Below are 18,443 nucleotides of genomic sequence, written 5' to 3'. Positions count from 1 at the left end.
ACTGGGTTTACCCAAATTAAACGGTCAAACTTCGAAGCGATGTAGAGAGTTTCTTGAGGAATAAATTGAAGATAGAAACACATGTCCGGGAGCGTTATGAACGACGCTAGTGAGGGTCAAAGTTACGTAAGAGAACGTATAGTAATAGGCCACGCCTTTTGTAGAAAATGTAGGCCGTAACTCAAGCGGATTACAGAGCGAACTTCTCGCTACAGGGCTGACAGTATTCAAAACGTCAGATAGCGTGTATGGCGTCCATGCATACCTCAACACTATAGGGACAGAAACGCAATGATGGCAGAGGCGTCAGTGTCATGCTTACTGACAGAATAATGTCCAAGCGGCAAGAATTTCCCTCGTTACTTGAACGCACTGTAACGTCATTGGATAACCTATCGAAACATAAATTCCGATCCTCAACTTATTGCCCAGAACACCCTCTACAACCCCTCGAAGTTGGCCTTTCGTTACACCAGATATGAACTGAAGTTGCCCAATGATGTGTCTTTCAATGGACTGCCTTTTTCAATTACACTGATCAGCCATAACATTATGACAAACTACATAACAGCTGATATACAGGGTGAGTCACCTAACATTACCGCTGGATATATTTCGTAAACCACATCAAATACTGACGAATCGATTCCACAAACCATAAAAAAATGCACGGAAGTATGTTTTTTAACACAAACCTTCGTTTTTTTTAAATGGAACACCGTTAGTTTTGTTAGCACATCTGAACATATAAACAAATACGTAATCAGTGCCGTTTGTTGCATTGTAAAATGTTAATTACATCCGGAGATATTGTAACCTAAAGTTGACGCTTGAGTACCACTCCTCCGCTGTTCGATCGTGTGTATCGGAGAGCACCGAATTACGTAGGGCTCCAAAGGGAACGGTGATGGACCTTAGATACAGAAGAGACTAGAACAGCACGTTACGTCCACATGCTAACACCTTTTTATTGGTCTTTTTCACTGACGCACATGTACATTACCATGAGGGGTGAGGTACACGTACACACGTGGTTTCCGTTTTCAATTACGGAGTGGAAAGAGTGTGTCCCGACATGTCAGGCCAATAGATGTTCAATGTGGTGGCCATCATTTGCTGCACACAATTGCAATCTCTGGCGTAATGAATGTCGTACACGCCGGAGTACATCTGGTGTAATGTCGCCGCAGGCTGCCACAATACGTTGTTTCATATCCTCTGGGGTTGTAGGCACATCACGGTACACATTCTCCTTTAACGTACCCCACAGAAAGAAGTCCAGAGGTGTAAGATCAGGAGAACGGGCTGGCCTATTCATGCGTCCCCCACGTCCTATGAAACGCCCGTCGAACATTCTGTCAAGGGTCAGCCTAGTGTTAATTGCGGAATTTGCAGGTGCACCATCATGCTGATACCACATACGTCGACGCGTTTCCAGTGGGACATTTTCGAGCAACGTTGGCAGATCATTCTGTAGAAACGCGATGTATGTTGCAGCTGTTTGGGCCCCTGCAATGAAGTGAGGACCAATGAGGTGGTCGCCAATGATTCCGCACCATACATTTACAGTCCACGGTCGCTGTCGCTCTACCTGTCTGAGCCAGCGAGGATTGTCCACGGACCAGTAATGCGTGTTCCGTAGATTCACTGCCCCGTGGTTTGTGAAACCCGCTTCATCGGTAAACAGGTAGAACTGCAACGCATTCTCTGTTAAAGCCCATTGACACAATCGCACTCGATGATTAAAGTCATCACCATGTAATAGCTGATGTAGCGTCTTTGATTCATGATCAAATCGTCTTCGGTCCCGGGTTCGATCCCCGCCGCTGCCTAAATTTTGATAAATAATCAACATTGGCGGCCGAAGACTTCCGGCATAAGAAGTCACCCTCATTCTGCCAACGGCCTTGTCAAAGGGGGAGGAGGAGCGGATAGAGGTTCAGGGCACTCTCTTGTCCTAGGGGTGGGAAATTGCCCCTAAAGGCGGAAGAATCAGCAATGATCAACGACATGAGGATGCAGAAGGCAACGGAAACCACTGCATTAAAGACACGTAACGTGTATCCACAGGACATGTGGCCTGTAATTGAAGAAGTGTCATGATGATCTCTCCATTGGCAAAAGATTCCGGAATAGTCCCCCATTCGGATCTCCGGGAGGGGACTGCCAAGGGCAAGGTTACCATGAGAAAAAGATTGAATAATCAACGAAAGGATTACGTTCTACGAGTCGGGGCGTGGAATGTCAGAAGCTTGAACGTGGTAGGGAAACTAGAAAATCTGAAAAGGGAAATGCAAAGGCTCAATCTAGATATGGTAGGGGTCAGTGAAGTGAAGTGGAAGGAAGACAAGGATTTCTGGTCAGATGAGTATCGGATAATATCAACAGCAGCAGAAAATGGTATAACAGGTGTAGGATTCGTTGTGAATACGAAGGTAGGGCAGAGGGTGTGTTACTGTGAACAGTTCAGTGACCGGGTTGTTCTAATCAGAATCGACAGCAGACCAACACCGACAACGATAGTTCAGGTATACATGCCGACGTCGCAAGATGAAGATGAACAGATAGAGAAAGTGTATGAGGATATTGAAAGGGTAATGCAGTATGTAAAGGGGGACGAAAATCTAAAAGTCATGGGCGACTGGAATGCAGTTGTAAGGGAAGGAGTAGAAGAAAAGGTTACAGGAGAATATGGGCTTGGGACGAGGAATGAAAGAGGAGAAAGACTAATTGAGTTCTGTAACAAGTTTCAGCTAGTAATAGCGAATACCCTGTTCAAGAATCACAAGAGGAGGAGGTATACTTGGAAAAGGCCGGGAGATACGGGAAGATTTCAATTAGATTACATCATGGTCAGACAGAGATTCCGAAATCAGATACTGGATTGTAAGGCGTACCCAGGAGCAGATATAGACTCAGATCACAATACAGTAGTGATGAATAGTAGGCTGAAGTTCAAGACATTCGTCAGGAAGAATCAATACGCAAAGAAGTGGGATACGGAAGTACTATGGAATGACGAGATACGTTTGAACTTCTCTAACGCTATAGATACAGCAATAAGGAATAGCGCAGTAGGCAGTACAGTTGAAGAGGAATGGACATCTCTAAAAAGGGCCATCACAGAAGTTGGAAAGGGAAACATAGATACAAGGAAGGTAGCTGCGAAGAAACCATGGGTAACAGAAGAAATACTTCAGTTGATTGATGAAAGGAGGAAGTACAAACATGTTCGGGGAAAATCAGGAATACAGAAATACAAGTCGCTGAGGAATGAAATAAATAAGAAGTGCAGGGAAGCTAAGACGAAATGGCTGCAGGAAAAATGTGAAGACATCGAAAAAGATATGATGGTCGGAAGGACAGACTCAGCATACAGGAAAGTCAAAACAACCTTTGGTGACATTAAAAGTAACGGTGGTAACATTAAGAGTGCAACGGGAATTCCACTGTTAAATGCAGAGGAGAGAGCAGTTAGGTGGAAAGAATACATTGAAAGCCTCTATGAGGGTGAAGATTTGTCTGATGTGATAGAAGAAGAAACAGGAGTCGATTTAGAAGAGATAGGGGATCCAGTATTAGAATCGGAATTTAAAAGGGCTTTGGAGGACTTACGGTCAAATAAGGCAGAAGGGATAGATAACGTTCCATCAGAATTTCTAAAATCATTGGGGGAAGTGGCAACAAAACGACTATTCACGTTGGTGTGTAGAATATATGAGTCTGGCGACATACCATCTGACTTTCGGAAAAGCATCATCCACACAATTCCGAAGACAGCAAGAGCTGACAAGTGCGAGAATTACCGCACAATCAGCTTAACAGCTCATGCATCGAAGCTGCTTACAATATACAGAAGAATGGAAAAGAAAATTGAGAATGCGCTAGGTGACGATCAGTAGGAAAAGTAAAGGGACGAGAGAGGCAATTCTGACGTTACGGCTAATAATGGAAGCAAGGCTAAAGAAAAATCAAGACACTTTCACAAGATTTGTCGACCTGGAAAAAGCGTTCGACAATATAAAATGGCGCAAGCTGTTCGAGATTCTGAAGAAAGTAGGGGTAAGCTATAGGGAGAGACGGGTCATATACAATATGTACAACAACCAAGAGGGAATAATAAGAGTGGACGATCAAGAACGAAGTGCTCGTATTAAGAAGGGTGTAAGACAAGGCTGTAGCCTTTCGCCCCTACTCTTCAATCTGTACATCGAGGAAGCAACGATGGAAATAAAAGAAAGGTTCAGGAGTGGAATTAAAATACAAGGTGAAAGGATATCAATGATACGATTCGCTGATGACATTGCTACCCTGAGTGAAAGTGAAAAAGAATTAAATGACCTGCTTAACGGAATGAACAGTCTAATGAGTACACAGTATGGTTTGAGAGTAAATCGGAGAAAGACGAAGGTAATGAGAAGTAGTAGAAATGAGAACAGCGAGAAACTTAACATCGGGTTGATGGTCACGAAGTCAATGAAGTTAAGGAATTCTGCTACCTAGGCAGTAAAATAACCTATGACGGACGGAGCAAGGAGCACATCAAAAACAGACTCGCTATGCCAAAAAAGGCATTTCTGGCCAAGAGAATTCTACTAATATCAAATACCGGCCGTAATTTGAGGAAGAAGTTTCTGAGGATGTACGTCTGGAGTACAGCATTGTATGATAGTGAAACATGGACTGTGGGAAAACCGGAACAGAAGAGAATCGAAGCATTTGAGATGTGGTGCTATAGACGAATGTTGAAAATTAGGTGGACTGATAAGGTAAGGAATGAGGAGGTTCTACGCAGAATCGGAGAGGAAAGGAATATGTGGAAAACACTGATAAGGAGAAGGGACAGGATGATAGGACATCTGCTAAGACATGAGGGAATGACTTCCATGGTACTAGAGGGAGCTGTAGAGGGCAAAAACTGTAGAGGAAGACAGAGATTGGAATACGTCAAGCAAATAATTGAGGACGTAGGTTGCAAGTGCTACTCTGAGATGAAGAGGTTAGCACAGGAAAGGAATTCGTGGCGGGCCGCATCAAACCAGTCAGTAGACTGATGACCCAAAAAAAAAAAATGTAAAACTGAACAACGCCAAGAAGACAAATTGAGCCCATACAGCAGGATACTGCAGGCCGTACTGTGGGAAGTGCAGCCGCCGCAACTGTTCGCCACACCCAAGCATACAGCCATCAGATAAGATTTATTTTTGCATGTTTGCTATTGTACAGTGTGAACCATTAAATCGAACTGTGTTTTAATAATCGTTCTTAAACTTTAAAGAAAGTGGTTCACCGCCGGCCGGAGTGGCCGAGCCGTTCTAGGCGCTACAGGCTGGAACCGCGCGACCGCTACGGTCGCAGGTTCGAATCCTGCCTCGGGCATGGCTGTTTTTGATGTCCTTAGGTTACTTAGGCTTAAGTAGTTCTAAGTTCTAGGGGACTGATGACCTCAGAAGTTAAGTCCCATAGTGCTCAGAGCCATTTGATTTGAACCAAACAGGTTCACCCTGTGATTTCATGGTAATCATACACCTATGTACGGTTGCTTCTTGGTACTTGATTAATCCGAATATCTTATTTTACACCAATATGAAGTGCCAAGCTTATATAAAGATTCGCCATTTAAATTGTTTTTGTGTTTTCTTAACTACTACAAAATGTTACAGTAAAAGTTTTCTTACGTAAAATTCAACCATAGTGTAGCCAAGTTACTAGAATCTGCTAAATGACTATACAGATTTAGTTCAAAGAATAACATCTTTTTAAAGTATATTCCAGTTAAAAAAGAGGTTTTCTTGAATTGAAATGTTCAGTAGAAAAAGTGTGTGCTTTAGTCTCTAAGCCGACCGCCTTGGCCGAGCAGTTCTAGGTGCTTCAGTCCGGAACCGCGCGACTGCTACGTTCGCAGGTTCGAATCCTGCCTCGGGCATGGATGTGTGTGATGTCCTTAGGTTAGTTAGATGTAAGTAGTTCTAAGTTGTAGGGGACTGATGGCCTCAGATATTAAGTGCCATAGTGCTCAGAGTCATTTGAACCATTTTTTAGTATCTAAGTATTTTAGTATTTAAGTTTGTTAATTACAGAAAGTGCTTTTCTAAAGGTCCCCCCCCCCCCCTGCCAATTTTCTTAGCTTTTTGAAGTTATCTACTGCGCTTTTTCTCTTCTAAAAACGTAATGTATAAGGGTGTAGTCCAATACTGTTGGAGTAATATTGTGGAGTAATATTAATTTGAAAAACCAAATTAAATAGTAGCAATAAAGTAGGTAAAATTCATACTTCTGCTTTTCTAATACTTCACTGTTTCATTGCCTGGATAGGCTGGCGACCATTAGTACATGTTTTAAACCACTAAATGAACTTGGAAATGGGATGTCCTAGCTTCAGTATAGTATTATTCGTACTGCTTTTCTGTCTAACTGCTGGGTAAGATCTTAGGTGAAGAAGTGAATAGTCTGATTTACTTATCGATTAGACACAACACACGGTCAAATCCTGTAAAAAGGGTAACTCTACTGATTTGCTTTCCCTATAAACAGGACTGTCCTCCTATAGTGCACTTTTTTTTTGGAAACTGAACTAAATTTTAGTAAGAGCAACATAGAGGCTGGGTTTCTGTTATTTAGGTAAAATCATACTAAATTACAATAGTAGTGGTAGGGTTAAAAGTCCTGTAAACTCGGGGGACAGAGGGATGACCCCTGACGCCATGTTCAATCACATCCTAGATGTCTTCTATCGGGTTAGCATCTGGCAAGTTAGGAGGCCAACGCCTCAATCGGATGTCACCACTGTGTTCCTCGAACCATTCCATCACATTCCTGACCTTGTGACACGGCGCGTTATCTTGTTGAAAAATGCCGCAGCCGTTGCGATAAATGATCGTGACCTACAATGAGTGTACGATACACCTTGGGCGTCATGATGCCTTGTACGAACTCCACTGGGCCTGTGGATCCCTGTGTGAATGTTCCAGGGAGCATACTGAAGCCGCCGGCAGCTTGTATTCGTCCCGACGTGCATTTCTGAAGGAGCTGTTCCCCTGAAGGACGACGGATTCGCGCCCTCCCGTTAGCATGTTGAAGAAAGTATCGGGATCCGCTCTGTCACTGCACCAACGTCCACTGCCTATGCTGAAGTGCCCATTTCAGTCGTAGTTGCCGGTGTCGTGGTGTTAATATTGGAACTTGCAAGGGTCATTGGCTGCGGAAATCCATCATTAGGAGTCTTCGATGCACTGTGTGTTCAGACACAGTTGTTATCTGCCCAGCAGTGAAGTCTGATGTTGGTTCCGCCATAGTACGGCGCCTGTCGTATTTTACCAGTCTGACTAGCCTACAACGCCCGACATCTATATCAAGAGGTGGCCGGCCAATTCGACGACGTCTGGACATAGTCTCAACATGGTCTCGCCACGTGTTGAAGACGCTCACCATGGCTCTCCTCGAACACCCAACACGTCTTGCACATTCCGAAAGGCTCATGCCGAGCTTCCGGGCCATAGGTCAAACTCAGGTACATCGCGCTACTTCCCAATTCTTCACACGAACAGAACACTCACTGATAGTACATTCACGGTGCGTATGCCTGACTAGCAGTCATTCCTCGCCAAGTGACGCTACTAACGCCTGCACGGGTTTATATCGATAGCAGATCGGTGGTCATAATACTCTGCCTGATTAGTGCACATTACACTGTCGCTTGTACGTCTACAGTTGTTGAATTCGGAAGAGATGATTGAAATATATTTATGGATTTACTGCAATTACTATATGGAAGGAAATATTACAGATAGTTAATGGGTTGACTATCTAGCTTGACTATCTAGCTTGTCCCCACGAAAATTTTTAATCCCTACGTTGTATGCATTGCTGGCAATTTCTGGAAGTGATCGTGTATCTTAAGATTTTCTATATTTGTGAACCTGTGTTCGGTATTTTTATGTGTGTTTCGACGGCTGATTATGTGAATTGATTGTGTATGGAACAGTTTATACGTTCTGTGAAAATTTCTGCTTGTCCAAATTAAGTGGTATCGTGCCGTGTATACCACGCAGTGTAGAAATCTAGACTGTATGTACAAGTGGTTAACCGTTACACAGAAACATTTTTTTTAAAGGCATATTATTTTAACACCATGTAGGTATAACTAACTGTAGTTGCCTCAGATCTGTTGGAGCAGTTCAGATGTCAGAATTACTTATAGATAATGCAAGGAAATAATAAATTAATCTTTTGATAATAACTTTATTTTAAATTTGAAAAATAGGCGTATAAAAATGAATAGCCATGCTGTTTATGAAAACATGAATTATAATTAACACCTCCACATGAGTATGTCACCTATGAGCAAAAGCTAATGTACAAACAACACCAACATGCATGCAGTATGAGTGGATGGGGCGAGCGACTGTTGGAGTAGGTAGGGCTGGCGGCGCCGTAGGAGGGCTGATAGGGAATGGTTGAGGAAACGGAGGGCGCAGACTCCAAGCGGACACGGCGGCTCAGACACAGTACTTGTCACTCGGTTACAACACTTTGCACCGTTTTAAGTTATGTCGGAGGTTACATTGCGTTCGTTGCCCAGTATGAGACTAGAAAGTGTTACTGTGCGTATTACGTAATTGAGATTATAATACAAGAGGAAATGAGATAGTCTTAATGATTGGCGGAGTGTTAATTGATATGAAAATAGCAGAATAGACTTCACTCCATAAATAGACATGGAAGCAACGCAGATTGTGTCATAACCTGTTACGCTGTGATTCAGAGTGGCGTCCTATAAAAGGCTGACGCCTTCAAGATATTTTCTCGGTGCCATCTGTTGTAAACTGGATCGACAGTAAGTAGTATTGTAAGAATATTAGTGTCTGAAACGAGCCAAGGTTTAGCTATAAGGTAGTAGCGACCGTTACAATGGCCGGCCGTAATTCGTACTATCCGTTTGCCCATCAAACACTGGCCATGATAATTTCTGCAACGAATCACTTCTTGGTCGACTTCCATCTTTAATTAGAGGACGCGCAGCTACAGACATCGTATGTGAATGAATAGGGACGCAAAGAGAAGAAAGAAGTAAAATTAAGAGAAAGGAAAAGGCAGTAAAATAAAAAGTGTGTAGAAAAGTTGGTCAAACTTACTGTAGAGACTAATGACAATGTGAAAGCAGAAACTATCATGGGTCTGCGTGAAGTTCAACTTGCGTCTATGACTAGAACACACGTAGTGTAGTCGATGTGTTCCTCCAAGCGACTGATGTCTCAGTGTATCTTATAGATATCATACGAATCGGAGGACTGAACACATCTGTTCCAGGATAATTAACAGAACTGAAGTCTTTGAAAATTGTCATTGACGTAGTTGTTCCCTAGAGGTTGAAGAAAATGTGACAGCAGATTCTTGATTTTCCCACGAGACAGTCACGACGGTTGATTTTACTTTCTGTTGTGCACTTCACATATACATGAGTTCTAACTTTTGTTCGTCCTCAGATGCGAGTAGAAGGGCACATAATAGCTTAGGAGTGGAAAGGTAGAGGTTAGATAAGGATCATCCAGCGACTGGTTTATTGTCAACAAACTGCAGAAAACGGAGGTCCTGGTTGGTTAGGGAGAGGCCGTGTGGTGCGGAGCCTGCGCACTCCGGCGTGAGGTGAGCGACTAGGCAGAGGCGGCGCCGCCTGGCTGACGTGGCTTAATGGTAGCCGATGGGCGCATGCGCCACGGCGACCGGCGCATGCGCAACGGCGACGGCGGGCGCCACGGCCACGGGGTGCGCGCCGGGCGTGCGGTGCACGACAGCGTTGAAGCCGTTGTGGTCGTCCGCCTGGTACTCGACCGTGCGGGTGGAGCCGTCGGGCTCGACCAGCGAGTAGCTGCCCTTCACCACGTCTCCGTCGCGCGCCTCAGACTGCTGCTTGATGTCGCCGGTGTGCGCGTCGTGCACGCCGTAGTTGAACTCGTACTTCGGGTACGCCTGAAAGCAGAAGAACCCAGTGATGTATTCATGTTGGAAAAATTATTGAGTAAGCTCCAGTCTAAAATAAAACAAGAAATTCAAATGCCTACCACTTCGAACGAAAGTTTGAAAAAAACTTATTAGCTACTCCGCAAATTACGAGGGCTGTTCGGAAAGTGAGGAATGATCGATCGCGAAATGGAAACCGCTGTGAAAATCCGACGAGGCTATTCACAGGCAGTGTCTCTAGTATGCCAGTCATCACATCAAGGCGCTCTTTTCAGTTCTGAGCACATCGTGAGCGAGTAAAGGTGCCTAGAACAACAATGTCTCCTGCCAAGTTGGAGGGAACGCTGAGAGGCTTCGCCTTAATGAATGCAGCCCACCTAACACAACTGCCACGCACTTCCTTCTACAGGGCAATTCCCAGCCGCACTCTGCACGAGCAGTGAAGAGGCTCCTGCAGCCTTTTCAATGGGAAGCGTTCGATCACCCACAACCTCTGGCGTGCCACAGGGGAGTGTTATGAGACCATTGCTTTTCACAATATATATAAATGACCTAGTAGCTAGTGTCGGAAGTTCCATGCGGCTTTTCGCGGATGATGCTGTAGTATACAGAGAAGTTGCAGCATTAGAAAATTGCAGCGAAATGCAGGAATATCTGCAGCGGATAGGCACGGATAGGCACTTGGTGCAAGGAGAGTCAACTGACCCTTAACACAGACAAATGTAATGTATTGCGAATACGTAGAAAGAAGGACCCTTTATTGTATGGTTATATGATAGCGGAACACACACTGGTAGCAGTTACTTCTGTAAAATATCTGGGAGTACGCGTACAGAACGATTTAAAGTGGAATGGTCATATAAAATTATTTGTTGGTAAGGCGGGTGCCAGGTTGAGATTCATTGGAAGAGTCCTTCGAAAATGTAGTCCATCAACAAAAGAGTTGGCTTACAAAACACTCGTTCGACCTATCCTTGAATATTGCTCGTCAATGTGGGATCCGTACCAGGTCGGGTTGACAGAAGAGATAGAGAAGATCCAAAGAAGAGCGGCGCGTTTCGTCACAGGGTTATTTGGTAAGCGTTACGGAGATGTTTAGCAAACTCAAGTGGCAGACTCTGCATCGCGGTCTAGCTTGCTGTCCAGGTTTCGAGAGGGTGCGTTTCTGGATGAGGTATCGAATATATTGCTTCCCCCTACTTATACCTCCCGAGGAGATCACGAATGTAAAATTAGAGAGATTCGAGTGCGCACGGATGCTTTCCGGCAGTTGCTCTTCCCGCGAACCACACGCGACTGGAACAGGAAAGGGAGGTAATGACAGTGGCACGTAAAGTGCCCTCCGCCACCCACCGTTTGGGTGGCTTGCGGAGTATAAATGTAAATGTAAATGTAAATGTAAACACAGAAATGTTTGGCTCGTCCTCAGTATCATCTCTGTTCACATGAAGCGATGGATACGAAGACAACACTTGGGCGCAGGCTACGCGCTACAGACCAGCGTAGAGAATTAAAGGAAAGCACAGGCGGCTGCCTTCTATGGCGATGGTGTTGGAAATTCGGTACAAATGTCTAAGTCGGAGCGGCGATTATGTAGAGAAGTACCTGGAAGGGTAGCTAAATCTGCCAAGAAATCAGTTTCGATTTTCGCTGTGGTTTCCATTTCGCGACCGATCGTTCCTCACTTTCCGAACAACCCTAGTATATAAATATCTATTAGGTTGATGCGTAAGTCTGTAGCGTTTTTGTTTTGCATGTTGGTATTTCAGTTCCTGTGGGTTTATTTATCGATTTTCAATTTTTTTGTTTTTTGTTGTTCACCGTTACTGTTTGAGTCTAATATTGTCATCTTGTCATTTCTAAGTAGTGAGTGGAGCTGGGCAGCTAGTAAATGGAGAGCCAAGTGAAGAAATCGTACCATTTCCGACGTATTCTTCTGTTTGAGTTCAGTGGAGGGGGGACAGCGGCGGACGCAGGCAGAAGCATTTGCACCGTGTGTGGGGATAATGCCGCTGGACAGAGCACGGAATGAAAGCGGTTTTCTCGTTTTAAGGAGGATCGCTTTGACATTAGCGACTCTTCACGTTCACAAGACGCTCGGGGTTCGATGAAGATCGATTAAACGCATTAACCCACAAATGATCCACGTTAGTGTGGTCGAGCACTGGCAAATGCGATGAACTGTGATCATTATACCACGCGGCTGCTACGGTCGCAGGTTCGAATCCTGCCTCGGGCATGGCTGTGTGTGATATTGCTCTAAGCCAAAATTATAAAAATCTGCGGGTGACCGTACGTGCATCTCTGCTTGACTCTTAAACAGCTCCGACCAGTCCTGTCCTGGAATCTTACTGGTGACGATAAATTGTGTCTTCATGCTAACATAAAGGAAGGGAAGGAATGACTGAGCTCAAATAGAGCAGAAACTCTCCATACAAAGACCTGCGCTCATCCACACAAGATATTCTTATGCATCTGGTGTAACAGCGATGGTATGGTGTGCTACGAATTGCTTTCCTGGACTGTAACCACCAATGCTCACATTTCTTGTCTTGCAGACGAAGCCCAAGAACAACGACCAGGAAAACTGCGTGAAACGATGCTACTCCACGATTATCGCCAGCCCGCATTCTGATAGACTGACCAAAAACACTACACGGGAGCTGGGTTTTCCGCACCCGCCTTATTCGCCTGATCTTGTGCCCTCAGATTTTCACACCTTCAAGGAACTTCATTTCCGAATGAAAATATGCTCCGAACAAAGTTGGACGGGTTCTTTGCCTCAAAATCACTTGATTTGTACAGTCACGGATTCCAAAATCCCAGCTTTGGCAGACTGTTGTAAATAGTGAAGGAGAATATGTTATTAATGACTACAGCCTCTGTTGTGTGTATCTGTTGTGTTTTTTTAATTTATGGGAAAACGCTACGAACTATGCACCAACCCAATAGATTCAGGGACTGAAAAGTTCTCATCACACGGCAAATAGTAATGTTTGTTGTAAGACTACGTTGTTGTTGTGATCTTCAGTCCGAAGCTTGGTTTGACACTACTATGCTACTCAGTCCTGTGAAAGCCTCTTCATCTCCGAATAACTGCTATATCCTTCCGAATCCGCTTACTGTATTCACCTCTTGGACTCCTTCTATTATTTTTAACCCACACTTTCCCCTAATAGTTAGTTTATTATCCCTTCATGTCTCAGAATGTGTCCTTTCGACCGAACTCATCTTTTACTCGAGTTGTGCCACAAATTTCTTTTCTCCCTAATTCTCTTCACTACCTCGTCATTAGTTTACGCGATGTACCCATGAAACCTTCAACATTCTTCTGTAGCACCACATTTAAAATCCTTATTCTCTTCATGCCTAAACTGTCCATGTCCATGCTTCACTTCCATACATAGCTACAATGAAGATAAATACCGTCAGAGAAGATTACGCTTTTCTTGCCAATACCAGTCTACGTTTTACGTCCTCTCCATCACCATTTATTTTGCTACCGAAAAAGCGAAAGTCCACTACTTTCAGCTTCTCCTTCCTAATATAATTCCCTGAGCATCATCTAACTTAATTCGACTACATTCCATTCTCCCTGTTTTGCTTTTGGTGGTGTTCGTCTTATATCCCTCCTTTCAAGATGCTGTCCATTCCATTCTATTGCTCTTCAAGTCCTTTGCTATTTCTGGCAGAATTGCAATGTCATCTGTAAACCTCAAAATTTTGTATTTCTTCTCACTGACTTTAACTCCAACTCTAAATTTTCCCTTGATTTCCTTTACTGCTTACTTAATTTACAAAATGAATAACATGATAGACCCTGTCTCACTCTCTTCTCAAGTGTATGAGGTGTACTAATGTACTACAAATGGGACTAAATATGTACAGATATCAGAAATATTTTCTTTGAAAAAATATGTTTGTAATCGAGTAAATATTAAGCAAGTATTAACTGAAACGCAGCAGGGAAAACTGAGGAGGCACAAGCTTTTATTTTTTTAAAGTGCTGCTTACTTATTAATTTACTTGATTAACATAGCATGGCATAAATGTGAATATCACCAAGCAGTATTGGTGGAGATATCAACACACAATCTTTTGTTTGTGATTGTCGTTTAGAAGAATTTATAGACTCAGGAATTCTATTATAAACATCATATAGTTCTGTGGAGATGAATCAAAATATTTGTATCTCTGAAAACTGAGAGAATTACAAGTTTACAGATGAAAACGCCCTTTGGGTTGAATGCAAGTAACAGCTGGAAGAATTACTAAAGCTGTGTAGCATGGAATAAATCTAAAATGTAAAAGAAATTATTATTTCAAAACCGCGAACACCTGTTGATAAAAGAATTCTGTATTCATTATAGTTCTGACCTCGCCCACACATAAAGATAGAACCTAATTGACATTACAAGAATATTATTTATTTTTTGCTAGCAGATTTTACTGTTGACTGCCAATTAACTTTTCTGTTGGTGACAGTGGCGCCGGATGGCTTGTATTTTATTTGACATGACAGTAAGAAAGTTGTGCTGTTGGCCGTTGTAAATAATTGTATAACTTCTGAAAATAGGAACTTAGAAACTGTTAGTACATGGATAATTACTATATCAGCAGCTCTTGGTCTTTTCGAAGTACCACTTTATTTCGAATACTTGGTGGCTGTGGGGCACCACTTGCATCTAAACTATGAGCGTCTCATTACCACCCGACAAGCTTGGCATTGGCATAAGCAACTTGTTTGCAGTAGGTTACTTTGATTCCCAGTGCAACCTTATGGGACCTTGCGCTCAGATCGGCTGAAATTTCATTGGGTAGAATTTAATCCCCTGTCGACATGAAGGTCGTCAGAGAGTGCAGAGCCCAAATGATATAAGGAAACAAATACGTCCTAAATCTTGATCTTTGGACTTGTTTACGCAGTCTACCGCTAGCAAATACGACGGCATTCACTTAAAAAAAAACTCTATAACTTCGTTCGATAACATCATTAGGTTCACTTTAATTCCCTAATAGTGTTTACGCAACGACTGAGGAAACTATGGACATAAAATTTGCGGAATAAGGGGAGAAACATCAGAGCTGAAGAATAAAACAAGGTATTCGACAAAACACAAAAGTCGCAGATTAATATGCCAGGAGAAGCTAAAATTAATTTGTCATATGGAAGGAAGTATCACTTTCGCAAGTTCTTTGTCCTCCAACGAGAGGCTAACATTTGCAGTACTTCAAATATTTTTCCAGTCGTAAATTGGGACAAACATAAGATTCACTTGCTCTCTCTCTCTCTCTCTTTATGTGTTTTACACTCCAGCAGTCGGCATCATTGTTAATGTAGAACTGGCTATTTACAAGTTACGTTATTGTTACTGTGTAACTTTAAATAGAGTCAAAATTCTCTAATAATCCTGGCGAGGAGAGTCACACTGTCCGTGGGATGGCGACATCAAGCAGAGTTGCCCCTTCATGCTACGCGGAGAGAGTAAGCTACATGCAGAAACCATGCTTCGTTCTCCCTTTCATTTCCATGTCTGACGTTAATACAGCACAGACACTATCCTGCATAAGATACCACTTTTATAGAGACTGCTTGCACGGAGGAAAGAAAAAGTACCTCAGTCTCATTCAAATTAAACTACATGATACCAGAGACCTTTTTAAATCTCAAACATGAGGTCGGAGAGGTAGGTCAGACGTCAAATGACATCAGGCGATTTAATGTAACCACCTCCCACCATGACTAAACTTTTCCATACTTACCTATCAAACATGTTTTCAATCTGCTGTAGCATGGAAACGGTACGTTTCCGGACAGGGCTTCCAATTCAAAATATTGTCTACTCACTCCTATCTACAAATCCTAGAAGTTTGTAATGGGAACATCCTGATTATGCAAACTGAAGCGATGAATGAAAAATTGTACCAGGGCTAGGATTCGAATATGTGTCTCCTGCTCATTAGGTAGATGCGCTTCAAGTTGAGGGGGAATACCAAGTGGGCTGATACGTGAATGGGAATTTCGATTAGACAGGGAGTCGTGCTAGAGTAGTCCGTGTATATGTGCATGGCCGCTGTGGCTTAGTGGTTAGCGCATGTACCTCGTGAACAGGAGACCGAGGTTCGAATCCCGGCCATGGTACAAATTTCCATTCGTCATATCATTCTGCATACATACGCCCAGTCTCATTATTTCACTGTGTCCACTGGAGTGGTCAGCCATAACAGTGTGCACGGAATAGCCCTGCGTTGTGTAATACTCTCCCTAGTTCTAGCAACCGGTTGTAAGCTAAAGTGCGATGTGTTCAGCTTGAGCTGTTCAGAGAAGCGAATAGCGTTACACGTTATGTGGCTCTTAGCGGCTGCAAGGACTGTGTCGTAGCACAGATGTCTCGGAAAGGAGCGGCGGCGCAGGCATGCAACAGACGCTCGCTGCGTGCCTGAGCCCGCGGCGACTGCTCGGTCGCGGAGTACTTTCACAGCCGCGGATGGCTGGACGTGTCGGCAAATATGGAGGAGGACGGGACGCACGGCAGGCAACCTGCTGCTACACGTCGGCTCGGGAGGCGCTCCTGTTGCAGCCAGCACACACCTCAGGAGCCGGCCGAAATGGGAAGGGGGCCATTTTCTCTCTCTCTCTCTCTCTCTCCCTTTCTTCATTTTGTTCCTTCTGCCGCGAGATAGCATCCTCATTTGCCTGAATTTCCGCGTCACAACAATTCTAACGGCTAGTTTACACGACGACTTTAAGTTGCGAAACTCATTTCGTGAAACCAGTTTAACGAAACTGATTTCGTGTACAATAGTAGACACAGTGACACCAGCGTTTCGTCGTCTTTTGAATGCCAAAGTTGTCTTTCGAATAAAGTTTTGCCAGTTGCACTAGGAGCGGTGGAGTTTTAATGCTTGTCTGCATGAAATGTGTACTAAGAAAAGAATAAGATACGTGAGAAAACTCTATCGGGTTTCTAGCCACACATATATATATATATATATATATATATATATATATATATATATATATATATGTATATATATATATATATATATTCAAATGAGTGTGAAATGTTATGGGACTTAACTGCTAAGGTCATCAGTCCTTAAGCTTGCACACTACTTACCCTACATTATCCTAAGGACAAACACACACACACACACATCCATGCCCAGGGAGGACTCGAACCTCCGCCGGGACCAGCCGCACAGTCCATGACTGCAGCGCCCTAGACCGCTCGGCTAATCCCGCGAGGCGTCTTGTGTTGTAAACAACTTGACACGGCTCGAAGCCCGAAAGAATTTTATCAGTAAATACCGTGCTTTCGGATAAGTTATGTGTTTGGATTCCCGACAGGATCAAAAAGATGTCACCTCGGTTGTCCAGAGACATTGCTGCAAGAAATTATTTTAAATGGTCAAACAAATTATTTCAGCCATCTGAAAATGACACCACAACACTTCGCGTGCCTTCTTTATTGATGTGACAAGGAAGAAAGGTACTATAATGTGAAAGCATTGTTGGCACAATTGAAACTACACATTACGTCGTTTTTTTTTTTTTTTTTTTTTTTTTTTTTTTTTTTTTTTTTTTTTTTTTTTTTTTTGCAAGTGGGGATTCATACCCATCTCTGCAATAGATGTGCTTCTAAGGGAATGAATCATCAAGTTACTTATCGTCAGATCGTCCATGTCAAGTTGCGTAGGGTGGCCTCAAGTGCAGCTACATGTCGTTGCTTGTTTCTGTAGCCAACACCGTTGGAATCCAACAAACACCTATGTACAGAATAGATACCCATGAAACGAACAATGTACTGCATTCCTCCCTTCATAGTTACTCGCAACTTTGGTACGTGTTACGGACGCAACACCTAACCCCAAACCACGGGCAACTACTAGCTTCATGTCGCCAAAGCTAGAACAACTCGAAACTGTGTAGTTTCGTCAGCGATTTAGGCAGCCGCGTAATGGCCAGTAGTGCAGTTTCGATACTTGGTTTTGCAACCTTTAAATCATTGAACGCAGTCCCTATCGGTCCACTCTTACAAATTCTAATCCTTTATTATTAATCGCTACTGATTTCTTCTCCCTCCTCCGTTACTCTGAACACCCACATAATGCGAACGTGTATTAGATAATTGTTCCTGCAACTGACAGTATACGTAATATCTCTGAACATATAGAGATAGAGTGATTTCTTTCAGATGACACGTCCTAACTTCATAAAAGATGGAAAAATAAAAATACTGTGAATTTCAGAATTTACTTCAGGTTGAATCGTGATAGGTGAACTGTATTTAGGTACGTGAACGAAACAGCCAGGAAGATGTGAGGTTTCAAATAAACATTCTTTCGTCTTTATTTGAAAACGTGATCATAATTCACATTTCACCCAACTTAATAAGCCCTCATAGCCCAACATTCGTTTTCAGTTAGGTTGCATCTTACCGCTTTTTTGAGAAGCGGTATTAGTGCATTTCAGTGCGTCA

The 18,443-nt window shown here is 43.2% G+C and overlaps 1 protein-coding gene across 1 annotated transcript in view; it reads right to left on the bottom strand.

Moving 5' to 3' along the window:
• Nucleotides 1-8,221: 8,221 nt before the first annotated feature.
• LOC126203142 (cuticle protein 8) overlaps nucleotides 8,222-18,443 on the bottom strand; it is a 35,454-nt gene continuing 25,232 nt past the window's right edge. The window contains exon 3 of the mRNA XM_049937388.1: nucleotides 8,222-9,969. Coding sequence (XP_049793345.1) covers nucleotides 9,688-9,969 — 282 coding nt within the window. The 3' untranslated portion in view covers nucleotides 8,222-9,687. The remainder of the gene's footprint in view (nucleotides 9,970-18,443) is intronic.

Source organism: Schistocerca nitens, chromosome 9 (genome assembly GCF_023898315.1).
Source record: "Schistocerca nitens isolate TAMUIC-IGC-003100 chromosome 9, iqSchNite1.1, whole genome shotgun sequence".
In the NCBI taxonomy this organism is placed as follows: domain Eukaryota; kingdom Metazoa; phylum Arthropoda; class Insecta; order Orthoptera; family Acrididae; genus Schistocerca; species Schistocerca nitens.
The sequence above is the reverse complement of the archived record's forward strand: the minus strand, read 5'-3'. Positions and strand labels throughout refer to the sequence as shown.